Here is an 11,506-nt window from a genome sequence, read left to right as displayed (position 1 = left end):
AAAAAAAAAAAAAGTGAAATAGCACAAGTTAAAATATATATATTTTAAAGCACACTAACACCAATTCCAACAGCAGAAAATAGAATGTGTAAAATATTTTATTTAACACGTTTCAAGAGATTAAGGAATTTCTAGCACTTATTGATTTATACTGTAGTTTGCCTACACGTCTACCCCCAGTCAGTTTATCTTCTTTACAACCATGGAAAAACATCAGGGAAAAAGAAAAAAAATATATATATATATTATACACATCAAATAAATTACAATTTATAAAAGCACCACCCCCATGTCAGAATACATTTTGGAAGTGGGAAGTAATAAATTGATAGGCACATCATTCCAAATTTACTAAATTACAAGGGAGAACAGAAAAATCCAAAAAAACAAAACAAAACAAAAAACAGTACTTTGGGCCCAGAATAGTCAATGGGAAAACATGGTGCAAAATTCTATGTAAGCATATTATTTACGGACAAAACGAAACTTGTTAAATGGGCACTCATGCCGGTTTTTTGTGAGGCACACTGGGCTGGGGTAACAGGGTGACTTAAGGAAAGAGGCTTTTCACATAGGAATCTATATTACTAGTACATTTACGCATAGAGCCATACCGATCCATTAATCAATCATATTTTGGCTTTAAAAATACGATACAAAACAAAACTCAGCAAGCAGATAGCCTCATAATTACATTATCTCTGAAATTTGACATTGAATTGTAAACTTCTGTGTTGATTATAGACATTTTGTCCTTTCCTCTATATGCCTTGTATTGAGATATATATATATATATATCTCTCTCAATACAAGTGTTATAAATACCTCATAACTGAATAGGAAGGCACACAAACCTTTAACACCTGTTATTATGCTACACAGCCATGATAGATGGGGTTATGCAAATATGAGGGTTACCGTAAATGGTTGAAAATCACTCGAAATAAAGCACACTGGTAAGCCTTGATATCTAAAGCAGGGGTGTGTAACAGTCCCTATCAACAAACAGAGAAAATGTGTAATGGTACAGCTTTCCCTGGCTTGAGGTACAATGCATCTCTTCATCGTAGTGCCCCATAATGTATAATTGAGATTAAAAGAAATTAATGTGAAGATGTTTCACCTCCTTTGTAGATATGATAGGAACTCACCAAGCTAAGATTTATAAATTTAACCTCATGTGCTTAATCTCTTCAAACACCAACAAAAAAGTTACAGAATTTAACTGATAATACACAGTAGCACAGAAGGCTGCAGGACAAGTTTGATGGCACACCAACCGGCAGCCAACCTGCACACATACAGTGTTATCCCTGGTATTGTGAATAAGGAGAGAAAGCGGGTACTTATTTAACCCCTTAATGACAAAGCCCGTACATGTACGGGCTCAAAATGCATTGTTTTCAATGGTTTTAGGGACCGCCCATTGTCCTTAAGGGGTTAATAGGTAAGCTAGACAGTTTTCTGTTGTATGTTTTGCCTTAACATGTAGATAATGTTCTAACTTTGTTATAAGCTACTCTCAAATAGTATGTTGATATGTGAAGGACAGTTAGGAAGCAGACTGTTTTTTTGCACAAACGCAAACCCTTTATTAGATTAATCGAAATCTCAGTTTAAAAATGGGCCAATGATACTCTTGTAACTTTAGGGTTATTACTACATTTTGCCACAAAACCTTGGTTATGATTTACATATAGCACACCCGTTTTCATTGCCCTAATGTACAAACCTAGACTTTGCTGTTCTCCCATGTAATTTTCCACACAAGAGTTATCTAGCAGAGCACCTCCCCAGCAAACACTTAATGGACAAGCCGCACATAGAAATCACAGATATAAAACCTTGCACATCTGCCAATGGGGGGGGGGGGGGGTTCAGGGAGGGAAACAAAAAACAAAACAACTTTCATTGAAACGTGCTTTTAATTTCATTTCTCCCGACTGTTGCCATTTTGGTTTTTATTGGGACGGAGGGAAGATCCAGTCCATTCTTCTAAACTCTGGATCGTGAAGAGACCCTCGATCAAACACCTTTGAGGAGCAGGCATCAGATTAAAGCCACGAGTTTTCACTCTATTTTACTGCATGCAGCAGTGACCGTTGGCATCCTTAAATCTCAGTCGCATTTTAGGCCTGTACTTCTCCAGGTAGAGCAGCTGTTTCGAGTTAAATGCTCCTCTTCGTTTCCTTAACACAAAAACAATACATATATATATATATATAGTAAAATGTCCACCAAGACTAGTTTCGTGTATTTGTGATTTTAGTTATCCAGCATTACTACACATGCCAGGCATTGAAGAGATACGGTCTACAATTAAAAATTAGCCCCATTGAAACTACAATATTTTGTCTGTCCAAATATGTATATTTATAGTTTAAGCATATAGCGCTTTATCACGTAAAGTACATGTCCAAAGAATGGGGACTGTGCTGCTTAAACGGCCACATTTAGTGCATACAACGGTCAAGAGATTTCCAGTGCATTATAAGCAGCTTGTACGTTACCACCCAATCTTTAGTATAGTTTTCTCTAACTATACAGGTATAGCCGGAATGCAATTTTCATTTAAATGTGTATGGACATTTTTCACTTGAAATGCAAGACAGAGGTTCACCCCACCATACAATGCATCTCTGTGTGTTTCTGACATCAACACGCACTATCCCCTGAACTAGTTCATACTCAGATTGTTTATCAACGAGATGCGTCTGAGGAAAAACTATGTTTAACAAGCAGCTTGTGTAGTGCCTTGTTTACCGAGAGCGGAGGTCTCAGGAGGTACAGCGAAAGTGAGACAGTACAGGGAGGGGGAGTGAGAAAAGCCTGTTAATGAGCTCACTTACTGCCTGATAAACTGCACTGCATCCTCATACTTCATCCCACATTCAATGAGCGCCAGAGCAACCAGCACAGGGGCCCTGGAAGAAAGAGACAAAGATAAAACATGCTGAGATTAACCATGCGTGCATCTGATAGACTGGATCCATAGGTGTCCTGGGGGGGGGGGCATAACACAAGAAAAACACTATTAATTGGATTAAAACCCAAGCGCTGGCTCAGTTTTTCCTTAACTATACCCACAATGCACTGCTGACCACTAAAAGAAGAAAACATCCTTTACATTGTACCTCTGTTAATCTACAGTATACCCTGTATAGTAGTATTTGGTTTAAGCACTTATAACTGTTAAAATATAAAACAGTTCATTCCATAAAGGAGAATCAAAATTTCAGGATCGCGTTAGTTAAAAAGCTTTGGTATATTACAGACTGGCACTGTGAGCCGGCATCAAAAAATGAAACCCTTCTAATCTATATCCTGTCTTGACAGTTTCTCACATCTCCTCACAAAAGGCAGCTTGAATCAAACAACAACAACAAGCAGCAACTAAACCAAGGCTCGGCAAACCCCGGGTGCCAGGTCACCATGGCGACTAGAAACCAGGGTTTTGCAGGGCTGTTATCATCCGGCACGCTATGCTTCCCTCGTACCCCCACAGGAAAGGATGCCGGGTCCATGATGGCAGAAGATAGGCAGCAGCGTGGCTGGTCTCCACAAAGTGATGGGGGACTAGTATGTATATACTATAGCACCAGAGTCAGTGTACGTACGCATAGTGCCAGAGTCAGTGTACGTACACTGTAGTGCCAGATTGAGGTTGTATATGCATAGTGCCAGTCAGTCTGAGTATACTGTAGTATCAGTGTGTATGTGTGTAAAGCATAGTGCCAGAGTCAGTGTGTCTACTGTACTGCCAGATTCAGTGTGTATGTGTGCATAGGGTTAGTGTGTATTTTTGTATATTGTCAACAAGTGTAGTGCTAGCATGTATGGTGTTTGTTATAGTGTGGCATTAGTGTGAGTGCGTATGCCAGCATATAGTGTTAGCATGTGCGTTCCCGTAAGATGTTTGTGAGCATAAACTGTTAGTGTATGGTGTGGTGTTTAAACCAAATATAAAAATATATCTCAAAAGGTTCGTCTACTTTAACAGATATTTAATAAGAGACAAAAACACAGTAACATACAAAAAAAATGAGTGACAGCCCAACATACAATGCGATATAACAATTGGAAATAATCATGCAGATCTGTAAACAGGAAGCTACGACTGTCTTGTTTTAATATGTAAACACCAAGTTTCATTCATTTGGCTGTAAAGTTTATGGATTCAAAAATGTAACCTGAGTTAATGAGATTCATTTTCCCCCATCTGCATTTTTGTGGCATACGTTACAAATGTTAAGACTAAACATTGGTAATGCCGTCATTGAAAATACCATATTTTCTTGAATATAAATAGAGGTCATCATGGGCATAACTGGGCAGGTTGGCAAATAAAAACAAAAAATACATGTTTCTCAATCATGGTTTTTATTAAATATGAAAGTTTACATGTGAATTATTAAAACATTCCTATAGGGTAGCCTTATATTCAGGCTTTGTTCCTAAATATTCAAATTTTGAGGTGGTTTTATAATCTGGTCGCTTTATAATAGTTACTTTAGATGTAAAATAATCTGAGTGATTTATACCTTAACTGACAATATGAGCTAAGTGGGCATTGATGGGTTAATTCATTGAGTGCCTTTAGCCCAAAGACAATTTCTGTTAACAATCTAGTGCTCCAGCTCAATTTAAAGGAACTTCTGTGTCAGTGAGCCCTGGATGCAGGATTCACCCAATGGAGATAATCCAGGGCATCCATCAATACGGATGCCAGAGACTATCATCTCTATCTTCCATGCTGCCAGCTTGAGACCCTTAATACACTCTTCTACAAAAAACACACAGCCCTCACTGACCATGGGCAATGTCTGCCAGCTAGAACAGAATAAACCAACGCGTACTCAAACATATCCATGGCACACCAATTAGCTACCACAAATGCACCAGATGCCGCTTTATTTCCTTTACAGAAATGTTACAATTCATTCAAGATAAATTCTTATCTACAATTTGGTTATTTTCCAGAATCAAATATTAAGGTAACACATGAGAGGAAGGGAGGGAAAAATCTACATTTCCATCTGCCATTAAGGAATAAGGGACAATCGACCACATGACAAAGGCACACTTATTGATATACATTGTACTACATGGCATGTTACTTTATAAACTGTGATCCTTTTTAAAAGATGTGCATCTTATACACAGAACTGGATCCACAATCTAGTGGCAGAGAACACTGCAAATTCTATCATAGGTTCCAAAAGACTTAAAAGTATTACATTTCTGCACTAGCTCAGTTAACCATTTGGAGACAGAATACTTAAAGTAAGGAATATCCTCAAGCAGTGATTGACAAGCTGGAACAAATTAAGGACTCTACCTTTGGTCAAGTAGGCTAAAGAGATGTGCAATGGTTTGTAGAGGACAAAAGAGGCTTTGTGGTAGATATAAGATGTATTAAAATATTTTAGCAGGTCAGTACGTAAACAGAACTTAAGGACTAAAATGGATTTTTCAGCACTTTACATAGATATCCTACCTGCCAAGGCCTGCCACACAGTGTACGGCAATACAGCATCCTGCTTCCTCGCGAAATTTGGTTTTCAATAGATTTAGCCAATCATCAACTATCTGTGTTGGGGGTGGAGCTCCGTCATCAAATGGCCAATCCTGGATGAAGGGGGGGGGAGATATAAAGTACTTAAAATGAAAAGAACCCCAGTGCGCAAGAGAGTGGTACATTACACACAGAGAGTCCATACACAGGATGATTAAACAGGACAGAATTATATAAATGCATCATAATTGAAAGACTTTTGAAAGGTTTTGCAGTAGCTATGCCAAATACATAAGTACATGCAAAGTGTACATGCTGCAAAACCAATAGAGATAAGAGAAACCTGGCATCAGTGCTGGCTTACTAAAACTGTGGCTTTATTGTATACCATTCTCAGTCAATTAAAAGGCAGACAAGATCAGCTATCAGCATGCTGATCGCAAATGTCCAGGGTCTCTTTTTGTTGGCCAAGGCATACAATCACATCAGCATAATTCAGTGTTGGCTGGTATGCTGGAACAAGAAGGAACACAGATGGGAAGGACTTCAGGCAGAATTTATATGGTTCTTACTGAAACAGCAGAGGTGGATGTCATGTTCAAAAACAGTGTTTTAGCAAAATCACACATAGGAGTACTAGCCCAACACTGAGGTGTACAAGGACGTGTCTGTGTGTGTGTGGCCTAAATAGGAGGAGAAAATTGTGCACTTTTGCGGAAAGGGCATTTAGAACATTGGCTCTCTTGCAAAGACTGAAAGGGATTAAACTAACCAAGTGACAAACTAATCTGAAAAATAAAGACAAGCATTTGAACAGGTCATTTGGTTTTACAGCCCAAGCTACATGCTCCCATTCAAATCTGAATCCAAAGTTTCTAGATCCAAAAATGTATGAACAATATCAATTGTATGTAATCTTGCACAAGGCAGACCCTACTGATGTATAAAAGAAAAAAATGGCAGAAAACAGGCCTCAATACTTTTCACTTTGACATCTCAGGACCGCCTCCTGACAGCAGTAGTACAAACATGAGTGGCGTTTGAGACATATTTTAAACAGGGATTGACAAACCCAAGGTGCCAGGTAGCCATGGCAAAAAAAAAATAAAATAAAAAAAAAAAAGTACCCTGGGAGTACCCCCAGTACAGATGTAACGGGGCCAACTTTTCTGCTCTGTGAAAAACAGGCTTGGCTATCAGAGCTACAGGGGCAAGCTGAGGCAATACGTCACCAGGTGCCCAGTAACAGAGGCTGCCGCGCTGCAGATGGAGGCAGGTCTCCATGAAATAAGGGGACTACGTTGTGTGAACTGTACAGTAGCGTTCAAGTTAACGTGTATGCAAAGTGTCTGTGTGTATGCTTTTGGATAGTGTATGTGTATATAAATGTGGTATTTGCATCAATAGGCATATTGTGTTAAGCGTGTTACTGCATGGCATTAGGGCAAGCGTGTCAGCTTGTCAGCATTTAGTGTTGGTGTATGGTATTAGCATGCATGTGCATAAGCGTAAGGTGTTGGAGTGTGTTACTGTATGGTATTCATGTGCGTCTTACTGTATGGTGTTCAGAGTGTTTGCTAAATTATAACTATGTACTAATTTATCATCTTAAACAGATTAATGTTTTCATTAACATCATTTTTTTTTATTACCTAAATAGTCTATCACTAATATATACTTTATGAGTTGATCAACGTTATTAAAAATTTTTCGTTTAAATGTATGTACTGAGATACACACACTTTAAATTAAGAGGGCATGCGATGGTGGAGCTTCAACCTTAAAATGGAGATATGACCAAAGCGTGCGTACATACATACATACATATGCACGCTTTGGTCATATCTCCATTTTAAGGTTTATTGGGGGGGGGGGGGGGTGGTACAATACCTTAGGAGGCCCCTGCGTATATATGTTTCATACTTATATCTTCTTGAGTTCACGTACATGAGGCCTTTGATTCATGTAATGACTGCGTTTTGTTCACTCCATCTCCCCATGGAGGGAAAATAAAAAAAAAATATAAAAAACACAATAGTACAGACAGGGCATGAAGTGGCATCATATACTCACCAGGACCTGAATCCCTTCCTTCTCTACCGGAGCCTTGTCATAAGTTGCATCACAAACTCTCACTAGGGTGGTGACTCCATATTTTTTCAGTTCCTAGAATGATAAACAAGTATAGTTTTTAATTTCAAAAGTAAACAAAAAAGTTCAGGATAACTTGGAAAAAAAAATATCACAAAGCACAAAAACGTGAGGTGGCAAAATTGGAAACAGTGCTACATGAGATTATCACAAGCACTGAAGTGACCTTTGTATAAGGTCATATAACTAAAACCCCTTGCCTACCGCATGATCATGCAATTACTGGGGGTAACACTGTACAACATGGTAAAAGCTGGATTTTTTATTTTTTTTTAATAACTGGAAAATAGACTACAAATAAAAAAATGCAAGACACAGCTGGTCCACGTGCCATTTTAAAATCCCAGATATTTCCAGCTCAGGACTGCCTTTTCTGTTTAGGTGTATTGCAGTGTGTTTTTTCATTTTTACACTTAAGAACTCAATTTTAGGGAATACCCCTGATAAATAAATAATAAAAATAATTATATTTACAGTTACAACAGGGATCTTTACTGGAATCCAGCAAAACGCTTTGCCAACACACGATACCCCCTCAATTCAAGTAAAATAAAATTAACCACATTGTGGCTCTGATGCTTACCTCTGTGAACTTGTTGAGTGTGGCATTAGTAGGATTGTGGGTAATTAGAAAACGCATAGACTCATAAGATATTTCCACTGGAGCTGGACGGTTCATTGTGATCAGTTTAAAAAAATAAGGTTTATTTATTTTTAAAAAAAAAGGTCTGAAAAAAATTCACAGCAGAAGATATTAAAAATTTCTATAAAGAAAAATATATATATTCTGGGGGGAAAAAAAACAAAAAAAAATTTATTGCAAAGTCCCAGCAGAGTTGTAGCTGCAGTGGGATGCAGAATAGCACCCAAAAAAACCGCTTAATTTACATCTGGGAGGCGAACAGGTTTTTGTTCTAAAATACAAATGGTCTTTACTGCAATGAGGCACTCATATGGGGGATGGAAAGAAGTGATTGCAGAGTGTACCTCTGCACCTACTTTCCCCTTTATTTCACAAGAGCAGTGAAAACTATGCAGTCGTGGGGTGAGAAAATAAATAAAAACTCCCATATGCTTTGCCGCAGCAGACAAAAGGGATGGAAGGAAAAATGTTTAAGTGTAGGCTCAGGGTGGCACAAGGGTCCTCTTGGCTCACTTGTCTGCGCCAACACTGTGCTGAGCTTGGCAGTATTCTGTCCTTACACGCCAAATCGCCATAAATGTGCAACAAATATTCCAAAAGGAATCCTACAACAGAGAGAGAAGCAAAAGTGACTGTGTTAGAGTTATAATTAAGAACAGAGGCAAATCCTAACATTTGCTTTATCCTCCCAATTAAACGTTATATAAAACCAGAACACATAATATTATTCCATTATACACAATCCTAAAGCCAAACTTATAAGAATGTCACCAGAGTCAGGAATCTGCACACACACCACAGGAACTCAGGTGCTTAGCTGTGCCAGGAAGGGCCAGCTCCCCAGTAAATCAAAATAGAAAAAGGCTCCAGGCACTCAAGGGTTCCACTCAGGCAGGTTTATTGAAGGAGAAGGACAACAACGTTTCGACCTCACAATGAGGTCTTTATCAATTTATAAGAATGGCATTTTGCACCAGTGTGCTACTGAGCATGTACAGGAAGTGTATGTAGGTACACTTCCTGCTTTTATTATAGGTAGCCAAGGAGAAGAGAAAAATGAAGACATCTAACTTTAATAATGAATGCAAGCATTATCAGTTTGAATGCAGTAAAAATGCACTGGATGAAAAAAAAAAATTTTTGGAATGGTCCCATCGCTTATTTAGCATAGTCCAGGATATTATGTGATGAAACAAAAATTATAATACGCTATTAATTTATATATTTGAGAGCCCATAATTTGTGATTTTTTTATTATAGGACATCCATGAAGGGAAAAAAAAAAACACCAATGTAAGCAACGGAATGTGAGCTAGTTTTTAGAAGGTCAGGGTGACGGTACAAGCCGATACCAACAGAGCAACGGAAAGATGTTTTAGTCACTTATCAGCTGGAAGGGAGAGTTTGCAGTGACTGATCAGCTTCTCAAGTATGAAACAAATATCTGCAAGTGTCTCTAAAACATAGCACAGATAAGGCACTAAGCAGGAATCTGGACAGAACACATTGGACGTAAAAGCATTTCTTGACAAGCTGTGCAACACAGTTTTCTTAGTTCATACGGTTTTATCCCAAAGGAATAACTAATGCTTGGACATGAATCATGGAAATACTGTATGCTTCAGAGGGTATACAACCATTACTGCAGCAAGTGCAAGTACCAGGCAACAGTAACATTAAGGCACCAATTGCATGCTGCCACTAGCAACTAGTCAGCCAAGTGTTCCTGTGGATCACTTAAAAATCTGTGTCCTGCCATTGGCTGAGAGATTGTCAGAAATAACCAAAGCAGTGCTGTGTACCCCCAAACGGTCACCTTCACACAAAACACGCGTCTTAGACAACCTGCCCGTGTTGAACGATCTACCTAGAGGACACCCATCAGGTAGTTGCCAGTGTTACCAGCATGAAGGACATGTTTAGTCAGTGAAACAGCGGTAAAAGGGATCCCAGAACCTCACCTACACTATACAGGGAGAGTACCAACTAAAAACCAATACCATAGTTATGACTTGGCAAGTCTCTGCAACCCACCTTGCCCTGCAAAAAGCTCAGGACTGAAAGTTGCTCTATTCTGCAACCATGATTACACTTTTAATGATATGCTGTACAGCGTACACAATGTAGGAGCATTCACTCACACACAGACAGGTTCCATAAAACATGCTCCTTCAGTAAATTAAACAGATTCACAGCTAAATTCCCCTGGAGGCTACCTCCTGCCTTCTGGAAGACTGCACACTCCCAACACATTCTCCCCTAGCGGCTCGGTAGAGGACTGTAAAAAACACTCCGCTTAACGCTCTAGGATGCCGGAACATGCAAGGGGAGAGTCTAAATAGCGCTGCAGAGTGTTTCACACAAACACTGCAGAGCTAAGAACCCGGCAGGGACTTCATTCCTCAGAATAAACAGAAGTCAGAAAATTAACATCACCGTACCGTTACACGTTATCTAACCACATTAAAATGCAACTTTTGAGAAAAAAAGTTTGCATACAACATTAAGTCAGGTGCTGAGCTGCAGAAGGGGTTAGTGTGTTCAGATATTGTATATGCTTTTAATAGCAGCTACAACCCATAGCTCAATATATTTGAGTTAAATATCCAATTTCCCCCTCACCGCAAAAAAGTAATGACCAATCCTCAACCGAGACCAATTCAGGGAACAATCCAAAGGTCAAAGACTTTGTATAACCGCATACTGATAGAGAACCAGTAAGAATACAACATTTATTTTAATGCTGAAACCCAGCCTCCCAAAGAGTTGAGGGAGAGGGTTAAATCAGGATATTCAGATTACTGGAAGAGATTTGTGGCTGTAAATTCTTGCTAATCTTTCTGACAGGATTTATCTGGAAGTTACCTTCCTGGTTCTATGACTGGTGTGTAGTTTGGCTCTTCTAAGTAGCCCAATAAAACGGAACGCAAGATCACCCTGTGCCTTTGAGTAAAAGGGACACAGTCATTTCATTCTTTGGCAGAGGCGGACGATACCTGAATAATCAGGTTTCCTCGTGTCTAATTCCATAACGGACATGTGATGAAGGAGAGCCAAGAATTCCTGGCAGAGGAATTAATACACAGGACTGCTTCCCACCCACCCTCTCCAAAAACATGCAGCTGGACTAGGGCCCATTAGCTGCACTGGTTTGCTTGCTTTGTACAGACAGCAGCAGCTGAAGCTTTGAAGGGTTT

At 39.1% G+C, this 11,506-nt stretch overlaps 1 protein-coding gene across 4 annotated transcripts; it reads right to left on the bottom strand.

Annotated features, from left to right (window-relative positions):
• Positions 1-2,080: 2,080 nt before the first annotated feature.
• Positions 2,081-8,348, bottom strand: LOC149301079 (protein tyrosine phosphatase type IVA 2). 4 transcript variants are annotated; one of them, XM_089484547.1, is made up of 5 exons: positions 8,250-8,348; positions 7,589-7,681; positions 5,498-5,628; positions 2,850-2,924; positions 2,081-2,189 (listed from the first exon to the last, which is right to left on the bottom strand). In XM_089484547.1, exons 1-5 carry the CDS (start codon positions 8,343-8,345, stop codon positions 2,081-2,083), a joined length of 504 nt encoding a protein of 167 aa, XP_089340673.1. In that variant the 5' UTR covers positions 8,346-8,348. The 4 variants fall into 4 exon arrangements, with proteins under 4 accessions (XP_089340673.1, XP_089340674.1, XP_089340675.1 ...); XM_089484548.1 differs by having other exon boundaries at positions 5,498-5,589; XM_089484549.1 differs by lacking the exon at positions 2,850-2,924.
• Positions 8,349-11,506: the final 3,158 nt, after the last annotated feature.

Source organism: Sceloporus occidentalis, unplaced genomic scaffold (genome assembly GCF_023333645.1).
Source record: "Sceloporus occidentalis isolate IW3139 unplaced genomic scaffold, rSceOcc1.0.p SCAF_22, whole genome shotgun sequence".
Classification (NCBI taxonomy): domain Eukaryota; kingdom Metazoa; phylum Chordata; class Lepidosauria; order Squamata; family Phrynosomatidae; genus Sceloporus; species Sceloporus occidentalis.
The sequence above is the reverse complement of the archived record's forward strand: the minus strand, read 5'-3'. Positions and strand labels throughout refer to the sequence as shown.

What these genes read in the sequence shown, in the direction of transcription:
- LOC149301079 (XM_089484547.1), bottom strand. Translation starts at nt 8,345, where the DNA reads ATGAACCGTCCAGCTCCAGTGGAAATATCTTATGAGTCTATGCGTTTT. An exon ending in CACTCAACAAGTTCACAGAG is followed by an intron (nt 7,682 to 8,249) that starts GTAAGCATCAGA and finishes TTATCATTCTAG; the next exon opens with GAACTGAAAAAATATGGAGT. An exon ending in AGGAAGGGATTCAGGTCCTG is followed by an intron (nt 5,629 to 7,588) that starts GTGAGTATATGA and finishes CCCTTCATCCAG; the next exon opens with GATTGGCCATTTGATGACGG.